Here is a 21,333-nt window from a genome sequence, read left to right as displayed (position 1 = left end):
AAGGACCCAAGGTTCAATGGGCTCCATCATTTAAAAATTTGTCTTTAAATACAAAGTCACTCAGTAATATGAATACATATAACATTAGACCTCTAAACATAACGATCTTATTGATCTTATTTGCATCTATCAAAAATTTGTATGGAAAAAATTTAGCTGAAAAAACTTCCCTGCAACATTGAATATACAGTATTTACAATCAAAAACCAAGAACTCTTAGCAGTATTAATCTCCAAAAACCTGCATAAATTGTATATATTTAATTTCCCTCCCCCCTTACAAAATAATCTGAAGTAGAAAGCAAGATTGTTAAGCTTCATAGTCGCAAAATGGCATGAAACATTTGCATCTGTAGTGATGCCATTAGCTTCTGTAATTAAATATATCTGATGTTTTCATATAAAATATAGACATGGCATTGTCATTTCTGGAATATATGTTTTGAGTACTCTCAATAGGAGTGCATATTCAGTTTTGCACACACAAGAGCTTGTGCTGCAAAAACTACAAGAGGATACCTGGTTATCAAAGTCTAAAACTGATGTCATTCACTGATATGAAACAGATACTCGATCATAAAAATTCAAACACATGGAATGAAACTGTCTTACTAGAACTAACTGCTGCTTCCAAAGGTGATACACATACAGATTAAACAGAAAAGGTTACAATAACATTACTGCAATGTAAATCGGCAACAGACTGACAACAAAATAAGGGAAGTTTGGAACTTTGGCCAACAACCTCAGGAGAAAGTCTTCATAGCATAAAAAGCATGTTCCTTCATGCCTGTACTTTGAAAAATGAGTAATATATAATTTTATTTATATGATAACATTTAGCAATTAACAAAATCAAAATCCATCCTAAAGCATGAATTCTAAAAATTAACTGCAGAAATTTAGTAGCTTTGCAACATCATGCTTCAGAATCAAATAATATATACATAACTGAAAAGGTCCCATCACATTTATGAAAATAATCATCCACAGGGTCTTTTTTTTTAATTATTTAATTATCAATACAAATTGGGTTCCAATGGCTCATTTTCTTGCTTCACTTGCACGTTAGATGGGAAATTATCTGAACTGGACACTACCATGACAAATGGTTGCTGCTGGAATCTCTGCTCCGACTGCTCAGTATCTTCTACTTTGTCACTCTCCTCCTTCTCCTCTTCTTGTAGGCCAACCTGCTTCGTGTCCGGTGCTTTAATGACCGATGTGATCACCGTGCCCGAGGGCTGGGACACCACCTGTGAGCTGCTGGGCGAGAACGTCACCACGGGGGTGCTGGAGCTGAAGGATGGAGATGAAGCCATGTTGACTGTTCCATTGCAAATTGTCTGCACGCTGCTGGTGAGCACCTGCTGCACTTGTGCTGGGCTCAGCACAATCGAGGAAGGAGGTGAGACTGGCTTCTGAGACTGTAGCATGATGTTTTCTTTAAGAACCGTCATGGGCTGAGAAGTAGGAATGGCTTGTAAAATGAATTTCTGTGCTGTTGTTACTGAGGCTGGATCTGTGCTGGCTATCACTGTAGTAAGAGGCACTGTCTGGAGTGTTACAGTATGCAGCTGCTGATTTCCAGGCGAAACAACCACTGGAACCTGGGCTGGAGTCTGCAAAGTCCTGCTAAGATTAGAGAAGATTATTGTGTCAGAACACTTCCAGGCTGGATTTTGAAAAAATAATTATAGATTTACCACAGAAAAAACCTTTGGCATCATAAACATTTTATTTACCCAAAAGAGGTAGTAGAATCTCTCCTAATAAAACCAGAACTGGACTTGACCCCTGGATTCAGCAAGATGATGCCCAAAGTAAAGGTACCCCATATAAACACTACTGCCAACACCAAGCTGAACAGCCTGCCTTTGAGACATTCAGTGGTTCATCAGGAAACCTAGAATCACAAGAATCACATCCAAGACCTCTACCTCAAGCACTGACCAACATCAAAAGTGCAACCCATTAGAGATCTGCCATCAGTTTCAAAAATCACACCAAGTAAGTAATACATCACAAGCCTAACTCAGGCCTTGATTGTCCTGACATCCACATATACATTTAACTGTATTCAAAAGTATCCACATGGTAGCAGTGTCTGGGAACAGCCTTGCCACACTTCCAGGACACAGAGTTCTCTGTCTGCCAGGCTCACACACAACTTCTGGTAAAACAGCTGATCAGAATCTGCTTCCAAAACATCATTTTAAGTTAGGAGTGATTGCAGGCTAACAGACTTGGGTACCATGTGACTGTCAATAGATGTAGAGCTCTGGGAACAACATCAGAGGATTAAGAGCTGTATTGCTGGAGTACACAGTTACTGCAGTACACAGTGGTTACTGAAATGTGGCAATACACTCCAGTCACACAAATTAAAACAAAACAAAAAACCCCAGAAAACATAAATGGTTATCAGGGGAGGGAGACAGGAAGGGAAGGGTAACTGCTCTGAGACCCTGACACAGCTTGCTCCATGCCACCGTGCCATGCTGTTTCTGGCAATCTTTCTTTCCTTCTGTTTGTCATGCAGAGTTGTCTCTAATCTTCCTGCTTCTCTGTTTAGTCCTGCCTGCCCTCCTCCCCCTTTTCAGTCTTAAGCTCTCCCTGATGTTTTCTCAAAAAAAACCCATCTCCACCTCCTAGCTTATTTCTACCCCTGCTGCAATCACTTTACATGGAAAGCAATTTACTGTCAATGTTCATACTTTCATGCCCGTGCACAATATTGCCTGCTCTTCTTTCTGAAGACTGCACCTCAGATATGCTGTAAGGGTTGCCTGTCATACATCAACCATGGAATGTCCTCCATTCTACACTCCTTCTACCCATACAGAATTTATTTTTCACAGCTCTGTGTAAGTTGACATTTCAACATTTAGCCACTGACCAGTCCAATCTAATTCAACATATTCAAAACTTCCATTTAAAACCATACTTTGGCTACCACAGTTGCAACAAAAAGCTTACCAAAGCAGGACTTAGGTGGTGCTGAAGCTATGGGACAATGTGGAGGCAGATGCTGCTGCTGGTCATAGTCCAACTGCACAGGGAGCTGCAATCCCCTTTTCTTAGTGCAGCAGCAGAGACAAGTGCAGGAATATATGTAGAAGGTTTCTCATGTCCCACTCAGCACAATCCTCTAGGAAAGGCCTCTAGCTGAGCTCCAAAGACTGCTCCAGGAAGAGCAGGCCCAGTAACCCTGCTGGTATCAGGCTCAGAGCACGTGGGTGCTTCCCTGAGCATCTTCCAGCTGCCAGTCCTTCCTGCAGGCAATCTTTTCCCCAGATCACATAGGGCTTGGTAATACAAGAAACAAAATTTCCATCTGTAACTTTCTCTTCCTCCCAAGAAAGACAGTTGCAGTACCCAGCAATGCTGCTACAGCAAACCAATCCAAATTCTTGGATACAGGCCTCATCACAGCAGCCATTGTAACAATGACACAAAATTTGATGTGACTGACGCCAGAGTCAATCTTGAGCTTCTTTTTCACACAACAGAAGAAATCCCAAGGAAGAAGTTAATGGAAATTGGGCTGGTTGAAGGTGAAGCACCAGCTAGAGTGATTGCTTCTTTCTTTCAAACTTCTGGAGAACTTGGTGCTGGCACAGCAAATACCAACAACCAAGCCCAAGTGCAAGGCTCAGAATGACATTACCAAGGCTCATACCAAGTCTCCTAAGGGTTATCAGTGCTAACTATTTTTCCCCCAGCAATTCCCCTGGGACCTTGACAGAAAAGTCATTAATGTCTATGTCAGAAATAGCAACAGGATGAGGGCATCCACTAGGTTCTTTAAAAAACTAAAAAAGCAAACTATCTACAGTTAAATAAACTTGTAATAAAATCAAAATGTCAGACAGGTACAGCTCAACCCAGGCAAGTCTACAGAGACCAGAAATGCAAGTGGAACAGCTTTGAAGGAGAGATAACTGACACTTGCCATTAGAAAAGCATCAAAAGAATCAGAATAGATACCAAGGCAGTTCTTTAATCCATGAAAAAACTTACCCAAGTTTGAAGGATTAAGAACAACACAATAGCTGCAATTTTGAAAGCAGGGGCTAAAGCTGCTAGCCTGTGCCAGCAGGCCCTCAAAGTATTATCTTGAAGCTACTTCCTTGTTTTGTAGTTGTTTTGTAAAAATAAAAGCTGCTAGCTGCCAAGTGGCTTTGAAGGATAAGCTCGATATGTGTGAACTGCATCTAATCAAACAGGTATCTGTGAAGCACTAGGAGCAACAGCTCTGAGACAAAACCAGACCACTTGTCTCAGAACACTCTAATTAGTATCTGCATATTAATCTGAAGTAATTTTATTTCTCTTGAAAGGCAGTCCCATGCCTGAGGTTTACTCCAGATGCATTGTCTTCTCCATCAGCCAAGATACAAATACATGATACACGTACACATCGACCTGTACATACAAGTATATGCATACACACACAGGGTGTGCTTGCTACCTGCATGCAGCAGGTAGCTGTACAAGCACAGCATGAATATTTATTTATGTTAATGGCAGCCAAGCAAGACATTTGCCTTAGTTGTTAAACCTGATTACTAAATTAAATCTATCTTCCTGAACTATTTGCCTTGAATACAATTGAAAAAAGATACAGCTTGGTTAATCATTTTGCCTGTTTTACAAAAAAAAAAGTACACAATAATTAAGGTGATTTATTAACATTGGGCTACACTGTTTTAGGTGCTTTTAAGTCTATATTTTGCTATGTTTCTGAATTTCACTGGCATTTTACTAACAGCCTTTCTTCTCTAAGGTACAAATCTTTTGCGTGATTATTTTAAAAGTTGTTGCTGAGGTTTCAAAAAGAACAAGAACACCGAGCAACAGCAATGGAAAGGAAATTCTGCCATAAAACAATCTGATTACAACTGAGAAAAGAATGACAAAAATTCTGAAGTCATTTTAGCTTTGCAGAAAATGATCATCTATTTCTTGGGCCATATTTTACAGTTAATGGCTTAGAATTGTGCAATATCTTATTAGCTCATCAAGAGATAAATAGTGACAGGCAAGAAAAACAAGTTTATTTATGGTAATTTATATGAAATTTATAAGATGGAGAAGATACCAAAAATATTGAAGCTGCAAGCCAAGGTAAACCAAGTATTTCACAGCACGGTAACAAAATGAAACAAAGCAATATTAAGACATATGTAGAGAGAGGTAAGAGAGGACAGAAGCAGAGGACTCAACTCTGTATCCTTTTTACTGAACCACAAAGTCTAACAGTCTTCTTTCCAGAATTTTTCAAAACTGCACAGTCACCTGATTAAAACTCAGGAACTTTGCTGCTAACAGAGCTGCAGAACCTCCACCTCTTTCAGCAGTGCCAAAGACATGGAAAGAGAGCTCCTAAGGATATCTTCTTATTGTGCAGAAACAAAATTAATCTAATTAGGTTACACTATAGTCCTTTCTGTCAATTAGCAGCCACCTTCTTGCATATCTCAGAAATTAAATCAGAAGTGGGCTTAAGAAAAGGTCGTTTGCAGCTGCAGGAAAATCAAATGTTTGGTTATAAGCAAGGTCTTTGCTGTGATAGAAGTTGTCCATATTGGAAATGTGTTCTGACAAACACACCCTGTTGTAAGCTAAATCACTTTTTCTAGTAGAAGCCCATTGAGACCACAGTCTATTTCTGACCAGCACCTCCCTTAGGAAGGACATTTTTCTCACCAACCTGAAACCTGGATTGCAGTCAAGCCTTCACTTAAGAGATTACAGAGATGAGCTCTTTGTAACAGTCCCCTGTTTCCCTTCCTTTGGGGAAGGCTATGGCAGCATTGTGCCAGATCCAACAACACCTACTAGTCAGTGTGCTGGAGAGCTTTTAGAACTGCAGGCTTGCCTTTGGAGCAACGACAGAATGCTGCCTAATTACAAACAGAAGCGAAGCACGTGCACTGACGGTGGCCGAACAAAGGAAGGCCTTCAGAAGCTGTTTCTGATTATTTGCAAGTCTACAGCTGGCATCATCCCCCTTTACCTATGCTCCCCATCAAGTCCTGGAGAGACTTAGGGAGCCCTTTACCAAGACCTACACCAGGGATGGCTTTTATTCAGGAGACCTATAGAAATAGCACAGGAGTGATGGGCTACAACACTAGCTGACATCATGCAGATGGGACTCTTGCACTTATTCAGGAAAAAGGGACTGAAAGTAGATGGCCAATGCAAAGTCTCAGAAGAACAGTGCCAGACTGCTTTCCTTTGTCTGTGGGGTTATGTGAGCTTGAGCAAAGCCAATAGAGGTAGGGTGTGAAGGATGATTACAGAAAATAATGCTGACATTCACTGTGCAACTTACACAAGACAATGTCTATATAAGGTATGAGATGAAGACACTTCATTTGATATAGCAGCTGTAATCACATTTTCAGAGTTGATAAACTCCTGCTAGACAATTCTTTTTTTTTTTTTTTTCCAGCATCAGCATTTCTGCAGTCAGATTGCCAAGCATCACAGCCTGGTCACAGGAACACATTATGGAACAACAGCAGAAAGCATGTGTTTGCTTGGGTACACATGGCTTTCAAAGGCAATTGACTCTGCTTACTGGGACCAGTACACAGTGCTGGTGAATTCTTGGCTTCATTGCTGTTCTTACTCAGAATGCTCACACCCTGAAAAAACATGATTCACATTCAGCTACTTCTTCCTCCTCCTGAATCAGGATCCTGCCACTGCAATCCATGCTTGTGTCACCTTCAGAAGTAATTTTCTACCTTGAAGCTTGCAAAAAGATCAAGATGAAAATGGTGGCTGATTCATCATGTCGAGGTTCTCCCGTTCAGAAGTGAACAGAGAGCATATCCCATTGGTCCTCTGTGGCCTGTATTAGCCCCAGCTACAGAACTGAGTCAGGATTCTGGTGATTCTGGTCTTCTAACGTGCTCTGTCCAAGCTACCACAATGACAACTTGCAAGTACAGAAAGGAAACAGCAAGCTGAATTTTGACAGAAATAAATTAAAACCTGAAGTGTGCTAAAAGATTGCACAGGGTTTGTCAGAAGTCAGCTAATTGCAAGTTTCTTGGCATATAGAGCTGCTAGCTAGAAGGTTCAGCCATGTCCTGTACAGCCAATAGCAGAGACAGACATATAAGTTAACATTACTCCCTATATGATATTGAACTGTAAGTAATATAAGAATCTCTTCTCACTCCATCTCAAATCACTAGTACTCTAGATTAAAGGTAAATGAAAATGCATCTCTCTTTATTTGTAGTCCTCATCATTTAAGGGAGAAATTTACTTGTCCAAACACAGGCACCTTTCAGGCCTGTAGGATGCCCTAGCCAAGGTAAGTCACTAGCCAAACAGGAGAGGTGCACATCCTGCAGCAACAGAAAGGATGCCCTTTAATGCTCAGAATGAGCCAATGTACACAGAGCTGAATCCCAGGCCAGTGCCTCCTAATTCCAAGGCAAAACAAAATAACTCAAATAATCCAGGTATTCTGGTTAACCTGTGTCCATTATCCTGGTTAAAACAGAATTTTACAAGCACGAAATCCAAAGAAACCTTTTCTTCCTCATAAAAGCTGGCTCATCTGGAAAAGCAAGCAATAAAATGCTCATCCAGAGAGGCATTTTTGGTTTTGTCTTCTCACTGGAAACATGTAGCGCCAAACTCAGTTGCATGACTGGAGTCTGCAGTTACTGTGCCTGCATACACCGAGCCAGAACAGTTAGACCTGCAGTACAGCAGTGTGTTTACAATTCCAAATATCCCATTGGGGATACTAGATGTTTTCCTCAGTCAGCAAAACCCAGTTTGCTTGACCTGACCCTGCTCCTGCCCTGTTTCCCAAGCCTCAGTTAGCACATCACAGCCTTTCTATTTAAGCACTGGGGCTGAAAAAGAGACTTTTATCCTTTGTAAGTAACACTTCTCCTTGTCTCCCTTTCATAGAGAAGCACCAAAATTTCTCCAAAAAGCACATCAAAAGCCAAGACCTTTCCACTTCAGAGTAAGATACAAGCTTTGTGCAGCTATAAATGAAGTCACTGCCTGTCTTGTGAAGAGCCAACCACAGATTTACATCAACATGCCCATTCCTTTGAGAATTGCCAAGAGGCACTGGGGAACTTGGGCCTTGGGCTGCGACATTCTCCCAGTGGTGCTTTGGGAGTGGTGTGTACCAGGCAGTGCTGCCTAGTGCAGGTCAGGGATGATGACACAAGCACTTCACAACAATCTGTAAATATGATTTTTTTACCAAAAACCTTAGCAGAGAAGATGCACGTGCAAACATTCTCTGAAGGCTATGGTTAAGTGTTAAGATATCAGTTGTTTTGACCTCAAAGATGCTCAATATTTTCTGTATTATTTTTTTCTTCTCACAACAGAACAGAAGCAAATTGCTGCAGAGGGAAAAACATTTATTTCCATGAAGAAGAGGGGTGAACATTTACATGAGTAAAACTTTAGAAACTAAATTGCATAAGACAAATTATATGGGTTCAAGATGTTCACGCTTCAAGACAGAGCCCAATCATAAACTGGTATGCATAAAGATAATCTTTTGAGGATCATTACCAGATCCTGGTTGCTGTTTTGCCCAAATTATCTTGGCTATTTACATGCCCCAGCCACTGAACAGCAACTGGCAACCAAAGCTGCTATTTGTCCTCATGCTTCCCACACTATAAAGTGCATCCAACCACAACCCCACAGAGTGTGTGCATACATCAGAAGGTTTGTCAGTTCTTAGTCTACAATGGCAGCCATACCTGCTGTACATTTTCAAGTCATGCAGACCATTCATTTCAACCCTTACTGAAGCCCTGCTGCAATGATTCAGAATGTGTACATTCATCTGCCTAAGATTTACAGCTGTCTGAACAAACTGTTGTTTCAGCCTTATTATAAAACAAGCCTAAAACATATGCTCTGAAAAATGTTCAGTATGCCATTCTTCCTCAACTAACTATTTGAATCTTGCCTTTTAAAGCTGAGCAGAAATATATCTGTCATAAACTACATTTTGAGAACCTGAAATGGGCAGTGTCTATTGCACAGGACTCATCAGCACCTATTTTGCAGCTTGTCCCAACTTAGTTAAAAGCACACCAAAAACGTCTGGATTGTAGTTTTTATATTCACTCTAACTGCTCAGACCATTTAGTATAAATGTTCTTAATCAGCAGTACTTCTCTACCATTCTGAAAAGGTTTGATGCTTCTGTTTGAACTCCTTCACTTTGTCATCTTGGCAAAGTACAGTTAGAGATTTCGTGGAATAATGTTCTGGTTAAAAACAATGGATGTGAACCAAGATAATACAGAATTCTAAGGATTTAAGGCTTCTGTTTCATCTGAGCTTCACACATGTATCATCTTTACTATTTTCTCCCTTAGCTTATTACCCAAGGTCTGACTGGGAAATACTGTAATGCAGTAATTAGATGTCATAATGTCACTGAATAGCTTTCCAAACATTTGGCTGGACTTCATACCTGCATTAAGTCTTACAGATAATTCTGTTTGTTGGTACCATTCCTTATAACATCTATACTACTGATATTGTTCGTGATCCATAATCTAGTGTAGGTCTAGCCTAGAGCTATTTAACTCTGCAAGTTGCTGAACTTTCCCCCTATTCATGTTTAGTGTTATTGTTCTGCTGACTCATATGGTTCAACTTCTGCTGTGGGACAGAACTGACAATGTCAATAGCCTCAGTTATGTCTGTACTGCTTTCCCTTTACTATGCTGCCCTTGTGCATTTTTACAAGTAAATCCTGCTACCAAGGGGTAAGTGCAAAAGAGTCATGATGCTTGAGTGCTGTGTAGTGTCAGACAGATGACTCACAGATGAAACACGGAAGAATGACTGGCTCCCAAATGTCTGCAGATGCACAACTCCCAAAGGATTAGTCTGCTAATTGTTTCCTACAATTGGAAGAACTTGTTCTTGTTACAGCAGCAAAATGCAAGAGCAGGTAATATGGAGCTTTTCCTTGTAACTGGGGACAATAGAAAATATGCAAAAAATGACAAAAAATTCTTACAAAGAAAAATTAAGAAGCAAGAAGGAAAATAATTGTGAAGGTATTGTGCAAACCCATGTACAATTCAAAAGCAAGGACACCAGTGTAAAAGCAGCCATGAAAACACAACTTCTGCTGTGGGACAGAACGGACAATTTTAAAGAGAAGTTGTACATTTTTTCCTTATTAAATGATATGCACCAGGCTTAACACCATGGAAAAAGATGAGCTTCCCTCCACCACAGGCAGTACAGTTATGTGTGTACCTGTCATATTATGCTGTAGTAACTCTAAATTCCTAGAATGAGCCACAAAGACATCATTTCACTTCAACCAAACTGGAAAACTAGCATTTCTTGGAAGCAAAACAAAGAATCAAGTCTATCTAGCCGTCATCCAGTGAACATATTATCATTCAAATATTTATTTTCTGTGCATTTTCTTACCTTATATTCTGAACTGAGGAATTTAGCGATTCATCTGGAACATTACTGGTTACAGCTGCTTGTCCTTCTGTGAGGGGCTGCAATGGCTGCATTACATGAACTGTCCGAAAAAGCTGAGCAGGTTGTACTGGCTGTGGAGATTGCATTGTCCTCAAAACTTCTGAACTCAAGCCAGGTGTCTGCTGCTGTACAACTTCTACTTGCTCCTTCAGCTTAGCAGGCTTTGAGTTTCCTGTTTTTACCACTGAGGCTGATCCTCCCTTGGTTCCTGCATTTGCAGATGCTCTAGTTCTGCTTGGTTGGTTTCTGTTGGCCACAGCAGGTGAGAGCAGAGTTGAATCTGATGATTCAGTGCTAGGGCTGGCATCTTCATCATCAATGTAGATGAGATCTTTTGGCATGTCTTTAAATTGATACACCAGGCGCTGACCTTCTACTTTAGCAAGGATTCCCCTTTGGTAATAGTATCTGTTTAAAGTGCACATACAAGTTACTCAGGTTTTCTGACAAAAACAAAACAAAGCAACAAAACTCCCAGAAAATAAGCACAGCACCAGCAAGCCAAAAAACTTTTATGTGTCTAGTTTCTTCATTATAAAAAGTGGCCAATTTAATAGCATACTTTTTCCCTCAAACAACTTTTTTTTACTGGTATTTCATGCCACCTTTCAACTGCAAACTTAGATAACTCTGAGGAGAAAGAAAAGAACTCCATGACTTGGCAGATCTGCTATCAACTAGCACTTTGTAAAAAGTTGCATGAAACTTTCAATTTTCCTTTTGACTCCTACAGTTCTTTCAATAATCTGAATTCCTGTTTATTCACCAGTGAGCACAGGCAGACATTTTAGCTACAACAAAGTGAAGGGAACAGGACAGGAGAGCACTATTTCTGTTATATTTACAGAATTAGTAGGATAACTTGAAATTATTTGCCAGGGTGAGGCAAAATGAAAAGAAATGCATAAAACTCAGTTGGACAATTATCAATCAGCTGATAAGACTGAAGCTCCATGGTTGTCTATTTATTTTGCACAGTTTTTTATGTATGAGAAAACTCCCAGCCTGACAGGCAGTGCCACATGGTTCTATGTTTTAGAACTGTCTGTACACACAAGTTCAGAGAAGTGAAACCAGAACTGAATTCTAAAACTGTATTTTCCATTGGAGATGGAATTGTAGGCAACAAGTAGAAATAACTTAATGAATACACATGAATGTTGGCAAGTTTTTTGAAAACAGATTGAAATTTTATGTGAAAGGTTTGCCCCACTTGAAATCTTCAGACACAGATAATTAAGAGACTGACTGTGAAGATGCAGTTTTGCAGCAGTACTGAAAAACATCTATGCTGAAACTGAAGGTGACTGATTTGGAATTGATGTTAGCAAGGGTTAATTTTAGTTAGCTAATTTATTTTGCTGAAATAACATTTTAATTTCCCAAACTAATAGAATACTAGGTTTTCGTGTTATTCAAATTAAATGAGGCATTTAATGCATACAAACATTAAAGCAACAAAAACAATCTACTATTAAAAATGAACATACCTGAGAGCTCTACCCATTGTTTCATAATTCATGTCAGGTTTGTTTTTGTGTTTTCCCCACAACCTGGACACAGCTTTGGAATCCACTAGTTTGAAAATGCCCTTCTCTCTTTGAGTCCATTTGATATATTTAGGACATGTAGCTTTGTCCTGAAGCAGTGCTAGTAAGAACTCCCAGAGATAAATTGTATTTCCTAGAATAAAAGAATTTCAGAAACAACAACAAAAAAAACGCAAACAAAACAAAACAAAGAAAAAAAAAAGAAAGAAAAAAGTTATTTGGCCATATTTTATTTTATTAATGATGCAAATAATCTTAAAATTAAGAAGCTGATATCTTTACAAAACACATTAAAATATGTCATCAAGACTAGGAAATAGTGATGGAAGGGCATGGGAAGGGAAGTTATTATAATCTTGTGAGTTATCATCATCTAGGTGTGCAAATACCTCAGCCACTCTGTAACCTACAGCCAATGTGGGACCACCAATATTAGACAGCATCAGCCACCCATGTGCCCATTTCCCTCCTGGCTAATCCAGTTACAGAAGCAGTCACCATTGCTTTACCTTGAAAAGGAACATGTTCAGTTCTACCCCCTAAAAATGATGGAAATTAAGCTGTTGCTTAGATGCTTCGCTGAATTGAGGTGAGAGTTATAATCCTTTAAAAGGCTAAACAAAATCCTTGCCTTTAACAATGAGATTTATGCGGGGCAATCGGTGATATATGCTGAGGCAGGCAAACCTTCAATAGCAAAGTACAGAAAAAAGTTTTTTTTTTTTTTCATCCAGTGAGTGCTTGTGCTTGCTGGTAGACAACATTCAAATTTCATTTTATAAACAAGTGAGGACAAACACTTTTATATGAAAATCCATCACATCTGTTCAGTGTTTGCCACATATAAAGAAAGAGTATAAAAATCACAGATGGTGAATACTTAAAACTAGCACAAAATTTGCATTTTTTTTTCCGAAACCACATTTAAGGAGTCTAAACTCATGCGACTAATGAGTTTTTTTCCTGTTTTTTTTTAAGGCTTTTGGTGTTTGATGTTCTTTTGGGAATCTGGAGCTGCATATAAGCTTCTTAGTTGTTAGTCTGAGAAAGCAAGAACAAACTTCTTGTATCACCTCCCACAAATATCTGTGCAAAAACAGCAAGGATAGCATGTGCTGAAGTTTCACAAAAAATGATGCCCAGCAGATCAGAAGGTGACAGGATCTCTTTTCATAGCTTCAATTTAGCCCAGCAGATTTTTTCAACTTTATGACCATCAGTCTGAACCTTATTCCAATAAGAGCTCTCTTAAAAATTGAAATTCCTATAATACTAAACTATACTTAGCAAATATTCATCAAAGTCATCAGCACTGCCTATAAAAAATGTTAGCAGCTCCTTCAGCAGGTGGAAGCTTGAAAAATGAGCATTCCTAGGGAAAAAACATTGCCTTTGCAACACATGTCTCCCAGCTTACATAAACCAGCCTCCCAGCCCTCAGATACCCCAAAGGCAAAACCAGACTGCTTAGGCAAGGCACAGTGTCAGGCAGGAGTGAGAGCATTCCCAGCCATTTACCATCTAATCCAGGCTGTTTTTGTTGTAGTCTAGACTAAAAATGCTCAACTGCATCAGGGCAACCTGAAAATTTGTCACTGCTTAGCCACTAAAAATCACTGTGAAGAAGACTGGCTGCAAAAAACAGGTTTGCTTTACTTACAGGCAGCATATTTAAACTCCTCTGAGTCACAGTAGAAAAAGAAATATGTGGAAAATACAGTTTTCTCTATGCATCATATCATGTATTTGTATGGAAAGCTTGTAATTTTAGCATACAAGTTCCCCCTAGGTAACAGACAGGCAGCTCTTGTGATTTCCTAGCTGCTTCCCTGACACGGGTGGTCGTATTACTATGCTTTTTACTTCAATTTCGTGTTCCTAAAAATGCAAAACAAATGGGTTTCATAACAAACAGTGGTTTGAGGCAACATGTTCCATTTTATTCCCTTCAGAATTAGCAACTTTGTAACAATGGACAAATGTGAATAATGGAGTATCCTTGCTATCATCGACAGAACTATTGGACTCTTCCACCTTTTCATTTTGTGGCTGGCTGCTTCCATATTTTCTATCATTTCATCTGAGCACCAGTTGGATGTTCCTCTGATACTCCATTCAATTTTTACACAAAAATCAGGTTTTAGTTAAAAAAAAAAATACAACAGTGTATGTTTAAAATTGATGGCATTAACATGTAAAATATTTATTGATTGCCAACAGTTTTTTTTCTTCCTGTTATTGCAGAAAATGCCTCTTCAAAAGAAAAGAAACCCCGGCACACTCGTTTGTCAGAGTAGAGATTTTTCTGGCCTCAAGAGTGGGGCATTCTTTTGCCACCAGTGTCCAGGACTGGCTAGGCTGCTGTCCTGGCAAGTACTGCATGCATGCAAACACCTCTGTCACATGCAGCAGGCCCTTGTGACACAGGGGAGGCTCCTCTGCAGCTCCCACCGAGGGCAGCACAGCTCGCTGGGGCTGGGATCAGCCTTCCCTTCCAACACCAGCACAGCTGCAGCGTTGGGCCCCACAGCAAAGCAACCCTTTTGTCAAAGCTGATGACAAAACTCACAGGCACTACTGAACACTTCAGGCTGAGAAATTATTTATTGTATGTTATGTGGCATTTCTTTTTATTTCTACTTTTTAAACACAGAAGGAATGGAAGTATCAAACCCCCAAGTTTTCTGCCCAAGTGTTCAAGCTGTGCTATAAATTTTTTTCAAAATTCAGGACTTGGTACTTCCTCCTGCCAACTGGCAGGCTTGGTTAGCCTCATGCAGAATTAGACACATACAGATGGAACACATTTGCAAAGATCATCTGTCAAAATAACCACAGCCTAAGAAGCATTAATACAATGCAAAGCACTCCTCAAGACTTCACTCAAAACACAGCAAACTCTGCAGGGATGTTGAAGAGTTTCCAAGAACCCTTGCAACTAAAGTGACAAATACATTATTCTCCAAAGGAACTGAGTATTTCACTAAGAAAACTCATGTGCTCATCTTTTCCTTGCCTTGAGATGTTAACCACCCCTGAACACAAGACCTATGTTTGAATCACAAGTGAACTGGTGATTTTTTTTTTCTTTTTACAGATCACTCAGAAACTATGCTCTCCTAAACATTTTGGTGACAACCATTTGGACTTACCCTTTCCATCTTTGTTTTTCTTTTTCACAGATATGTTTGGAGTTGTAGTAGGGGACTCAGAACGAGACGGTTTTGGTTTCTTCCCTGAAATAAATCATCAGTAAGTAAGTCAAGAGCAGCTTAAGAAAAAAAAAATACCTAAAAAGGGAAGAGATTTGTTTCTCCAATACAAAAAAGATTAAATTTCTACCAAGTTGGGAACTCAGTTCTGTGCTGAACTTTTTTTTTTTCCTATGGCAGAATAGACCTCCTATACGCTTACAGTACTTCTAAAAAAAGACTACACTATGCACTTTCCTGAAGTCCATGCACATTGGAAACTTCTGTGGCTATTTAGGTACTCTTAAGAGCACTTGAAACAGACAAGAAGAGAAAAATAAGCTATTAACTATGTGTAAGGGCTTAAACAGGAAAAGTTAGATAAAATACAGAGCACTATCATGTTCACTCATTGCCAAAATGGAAGGTAGGGACAAAACAAGCTTGTCTCCTTGTTTAATCTATTGCAAGTACACTGCCAGCAGCAAACTACACTGTCATCTGAAACAAACATTTTTTCCATCCTGTTGTCTTTTACACCACTTTTACAGTGGCTGCAGTTAAAGGGAAGTCACTTGTTTATGAAAATCAGAAGAAACAGTAACAGGCTCTGAAAAAATACCAGGTTTTAAAGTCATAAGCATGGTGTCTCTCTGGTGAGGAAGACTAAAAGGAAGAAGTTACTTAAAACTGATTACAGAAATGAAGAGCCCTCATTTGAAAATGTTGGGAAATCAACTACTGACACAAAAGGGAACAAAAAAGCTAAGTCATGCTGAAATATTTTTCAATATAAAACCTTGAACCTATTCTTTTATTAGTTCTCATTCCCTGCAATGGCAGCTTTTACAGGTGATGTAATTAATCAGAAACATTCAGAACTTTGTTTTGAAATAAGAATTTGTCTTACCAGGTTTTGCACGGACCCTTTACTACACTGGCATTACTTATATTGTTACCTGTAATCTCTTGAGAGGTAGAACAGACTGAGCAAACACAAGACTCAGAGAAACATATTTCTAGTTCAGATAGAACACTGCCATAGTTAAAAATCTAAAGAAATTTTTCTTTCCTGTATTTATTGAACTTCAAAAGAGTTGATGTTCTAAAGAGGCAAGACCACAAGGTCTGTGCAATCCCATACACTCTAACTTTCCAGTTTTGGCTTTGCTTTGAGGGGTGGTTTTAATAAGGAAACAGCTCTGCTGCACAGTGAGAGAGTATTTTCACTAGCTCTGAAAAAAACCCAACAGCTCAGTGCCAGCCTGCACTATTTCCTTCATCTTAAACTGCCAGTATCTACAGAGAAATCATAAGAAACTTCGACTTAAGCACTCACTTTTTGACATAAGAAATCTTGCTAAGTCCATCTTTTTTTTTTTTTTTCTTTCTTTTACAGTGCATGGGGGAGGAGATGCATGGGATAGTTAGTTGAGAGAGCTACAGTGAGTAAACAAAACCTCTCATTTTCTTGCTTTCATCCAGACAGGATTCATGACTGAGAATGGGACACAAATGACACCCACTGTTTTGGCCAGTAATGTCCTTGATTTGAAAGAAGGTAGGGGGGAGGAAAACCTACAACATTATTTTCTTAATATATCATGACACAAAAGGATAAAGAACTACTGGAGTACATTTTTAGCAGCTTTTCTCCACTCACCACTGAAGGTTGTAGAAATGTCTGTTTCACCTAAAATGTCCTAGATGAAGTCACAGGCAAGGATGAGCTTCTAACACACAAGAAGCCCCTGAGGGTAACTTTGGCTAAGTGCTTTCCCCCTTAGAGTTGTGGGAAGATTCTGCTGTCTCATTTCCTTTCTCAAAGAGGTGCAAATGTAGCCACCAAGAGTAGGGAGTGTTATTTTGATATCACTAATTTAGACATTATGTCTAAATGAGTTCAGTTCTTAAAAGGAAATGAAGTGGATGAGAGCTCAATTAGGTCAGGACTGAACTACACCTAGTCAGCTTCGGGAAACTTAAGTACTGATCCCATGTAATTTATGCACTTCTGATTAGAGATAGCCAAGGCTACTACATATGAATACGACTGCAAGAGAAATTCTAGGCTCTCTTTCTTCAGCCTAGACTGCTTCAGGACTCTGTAGAAGTCATCCAAAATTAGAAGCCAGTGAAGGACGTGAAACTTGTTTACAGAAATGTATTGCTGTTACTGCTGTATATCTGGGCTGGAGATACTTTATTTGGATAGTTTCAGACTACACTGTGAGCTATAATCTCCAGGCACTGACTGATACCATCAAAAAACAGTTAACAGAGACACATCAGATATGTTTCCTTTGTTTAAAAGAAGATATTTTTTTAAAGTCCATTAAGCATGCTTCCTCCTTTGCTTCAATAGAGCACAAATTTGTTGTTTTTCAGAGTACAACACTACATTCCTTTTTAGGAGAGAATTTTACAAAGGAAGGATAAAAAGTGTGCAAGACCTAAGCCTTATGTGGGCCTACCATAATTTTGGACAGCTAATTGGATTTACAATTGGTGTTTTCACTTTCCTATTTCCACGGCTAAAAAACACTTGATGTTAGAAATTCATGCTACAAATTAAGGTGACATTAGACAGCGAAATGTTCATCCTGATTAAATATCTTGTATCGCACCAGAAAATGTAAAATCCATTTTCTTGCACTATTTTCAATGAGTTGTGTTTAAAAAAAATGCATGTACAAACAAAATAAATGACATATATCTAAAATATGATGTATATAACTTATGTGACCACCTGCTGCCAGATATCCTCCACAGCAAAAACAGAACTGAAGGTACTAATATAGCAAATCTCCAAGCTTCTTTGTCTGACATTCCTTTGTTTTCCTGTCTTTCTGATCCATAGCTGAGCAGCTCAGACATTCATGAGTACAAACATTATGCTGGACACGGGTTTGGAGTTGAGCAGATGGGTGGATGCAGCTCTCCTGCTGCAGCAACAAGCCAAAAGGAAAGGAAGTGAAACCACCACATTGCTTCTGATGAACATTCTCTTGGAGGAGCTCTACTTGGCAGTGCCATTCTGGCCCAGTTAGCTGGCAATGCTCTGCATTAGAATCCCTCTAATTTTAGCTAATGGCTGATATATATATGCTAGAAGTCTATAAAAGAATCTATAGAATCTATAACAACCCTATAAAATCATGAGTGATATGGACAGTGCAAAACATTCACCATCCTTTGCCATGCCTCAGAACTGGCTAAAAGAAGGGAAACAGACTGTACTTTAAAAAAAAATAACCTACAAACAAAACCCCAAAAGAATCCCACCCACACACTGCACATTATCCTAAAGTGCGCTATAAACTTGATAACACTTTGCAGCAATTTTTGTACAACAAATCCCCAGACATTTTGAAGTAACACTTTTACATCACTCAGACCATACCATCTACTTTACAAAGCCTTGAGTTCACTGAAAACTAGTACTTAATGAAACACTAAGCTGATGCATCTTTTCCAGCTTTTTTTTTTTTTTTCCTAAAACAAATACACATTATCTGTGAAGAAACTGGTTTTCTAACCTACAGCTAGGGAGGAGGAAGGAGTGGGAGTAAGCAGAAGCACAACACGAAGGAGTATGAAAGCATCAAACCAAAGAGGTTAAATATCTGGCAGACAGCAGCTCCTTGTTTTGACCCACACAGCAGTCAACATTAAAAAAGAAGAAGGGACGAGAAGAACAAACAAAACTCCCCAGTTTAAAATCCTCTTGCAGTTGGTTATCTCACAGTAGTGTGCACAGCCACAGCAGCTTCCCCAGCAGCGCTTTCAGGCAGCTGCTGGCAAAGCTCTCCTCCACAGCAGTTTCAGTTCAGCTTTCTCAGGGGAATCAGAGACTTCCTGAACCACACCCATCCCTGAGAGACCTTGTGACACACACGGGGCTCAGGAGCTTCCCCAAGATATTCACAGGCCAATATGGTCTCTCTCACACATAACAATTCCCAACATTTGGAATTAGCAGCAAAAGTAGCAGCAAAAATGCTCCTATTCCACAGGAGTATGGCTGGGTAGTAGAAGCCTTATTCTGGAAGGCTATTACTACACAGGGGAACCCATAAAGTCCTCATGCTCTAAGGTGAGCCCTAGGATTAGTTCCAGAAACATAACCTCCTTTGTTTATTTTTCCTTTTATATTAATTTGTGGCAAGAGCTTTCACCATCTATATGTACAGCATGACTCTCTTCCCACAGACACCAGCTGCTGAGCCTCTAATGGGGTCCATGCTGAAGCAGCGTGGGAAAACAGGAGCAGAATGTCTGGCTAACACCACTTCATGACTCTTTGGCACAGCACTGACTGCAGTGGAACATCACTATGTAAATGTAATCTACTACAAATGGCACTAACACTTACTAGAGCATGCAGCTATTTTATTAATAAGAAAAAAAAATCAGTAATATTTAAGAAAAGCTAAAAATCCCTCCCCATTCTCATCCCATATTCTCAACTGATCAAGTATCTTCAGTTGAAGCTAAATAAGAGCTAATGAAAGTACTTCTGGATTCTCAGCAGCAAAATCTCCGTGGCTTGTGTGGCAATTCTGCTCTGAAGAAGAAACTATAAATTGGAACAAGCAGAGATTCCTGTAGGATAAGGAATCTTGTTGCTACTTCTACAACATCATTAGCCTAAGCACCTGTACATGTGCTCACACTGTGCAGGAAGAAAATGCTTTCCCCCTGCATTTCTGGCTGAGCTCACTCAGTCATTTTGACCTGACACCCTGAATGGTTCCAGACACCCACAAGGAAGAGGCCATGCCACCCCCTACTCTCCTGCTGCACACTGCTATTCTCAGGTAGCACCTTACCTTTTTTCTTCTTTGGTTGTTCAAATTCTGGAGTCTCTGGTGACTCAGCATAAGGGTCTGGGGCTTGGTGAACTTCCACCACCTCAGGGATCCCATCGAGCGTGACTGACACGTGTGTGATAGGAGGCACCATTTCTTCCTCTTCAGTTGCACCAAACATAGCTGCTTAAGGGAAAGGGACAAAAGGAGTTTTTCACACAGCCATGGGGACTTTAAAAAGCTGGCTTTAGAGCAAAAACTCAAAAACAGAATAAAATCAAACTATGACACTTGAGTCTTTCAAGTGTATAATTCAATATATGTGCTGACATTTTACACAGAAGCACTACTAAAATAGAACAAGTTGATAAGAGAACAGACCCCCCAAAAAGCACATTTATCTGCTGATCACACATTCATATTTAAGGCAATCTCTAACTCTAAGTGTATATTCTTTTATCCTAACAACACAAACATCAACCAAACAAAACACTGCAATCTAAACCATCCAACTTCATTCACACCTTCCCTCTGTAATTTTTGACTCTTTCCTTTCCTGTTCAACATTGGTATGACGATGAAATCCTCCATTGCCTACAATACTGGACTTCTGATACCTAAACTATGTACATACAGGCCCTCTAGGAATTACAAAAAAAGTCTTACCAATTCCATGCAACCATGCTGCAGTGAATCCCTCCTCCTTTAACAAATAAACCTGGCAAATAAAGATTGGATTTTCATAAAAACTTACCCATTCTTTTTTCATCCAACATAGGATCAGGGGAGTCCATATTAAGAAGTGCTTCAGCAGCCTCAATTGTTTCCATTGTTTCATCTCCATCATGACAAGATGCTTCAACTAAAAGCAAGGGAGAAAAAAATAATGAAGAAGCTACAAACTAGATTTAAAGCTTAACATTATATTTATTAGTATTTAATTCTCAGAAAAAAAAGAAGAAAAAGAGATAGAGATGGTCTTCTACTAGGTGTGTAGCAACAGATTAGCTGGGGAGAAAATGCACACTGCAATAATTTAATTTATTTAGTACAGTACATTTTTTAGATTGCATGTATAAAAAACCTCAAACAAACCCTTTGTTTCTGCCTCATCTTTCTAACCCCTCTCTTTGCTGATCAAGTACATGCAGTAAAACACAACACCCATGAAACTAAGAAATATCACTACCATAAGCAATATTCCAGAGATAATTCTTTAAAAATCCACAGAAAAACATGTGGATAT

The 21,333-nt window shown here is 39.3% G+C and overlaps 1 protein-coding gene across 5 annotated transcripts in view; it reads right to left on the bottom strand.

Moving 5' to 3' along the window:
* Nucleotides 1–21,333, bottom strand: part of ELF1 (E74 like ETS transcription factor 1) — an 87,173-nt gene continuing 65,840 nt past the window's right edge. For 2 of the 5 annotated variants that reach the window (XM_054271790.1, XM_054271791.1), the window contains exons 4-9: nucleotides 20,842–20,949; nucleotides 20,109–20,273; nucleotides 15,238–15,321; nucleotides 12,026–12,218; nucleotides 10,476–10,943; nucleotides 1–1,634 (exon numbers count right to left, since the gene is read on the bottom strand). In XM_054271790.1, the coding sequence (XP_054127765.1) occupies nucleotides 1,019–1,634; nucleotides 10,476–10,943; nucleotides 12,026–12,218; nucleotides 15,238–15,321; nucleotides 20,109–20,273; nucleotides 20,842–20,949 (1,634 nt within the window). In that variant the 3' untranslated portion in view covers nucleotides 1–1,018. The remainder of the gene's footprint in view (nucleotides 1,635–10,475; nucleotides 10,944–12,025; nucleotides 12,219–15,237; nucleotides 15,322–20,108; nucleotides 20,274–20,841; nucleotides 20,950–21,333) is intronic. The other 3 variants (XM_054271792.1, XM_054271793.1, XM_054271795.1) reach the window with 3 other exon arrangements.

This window comes from Melozone crissalis, unplaced genomic scaffold (assembly GCF_028551555.1).
Source record: "Melozone crissalis strain CALT ecotype California unplaced genomic scaffold, PUWL_Pcris_2 ptg000013l_1, whole genome shotgun sequence".
NCBI classification, from domain to species: Eukaryota; Metazoa; Chordata; class Aves; order Passeriformes; family Passerellidae; genus Melozone; species Melozone crissalis.
Note: the sequence above shows the minus strand (reverse complement) of the source record. Positions and strands in the feature narration are given on the sequence as shown.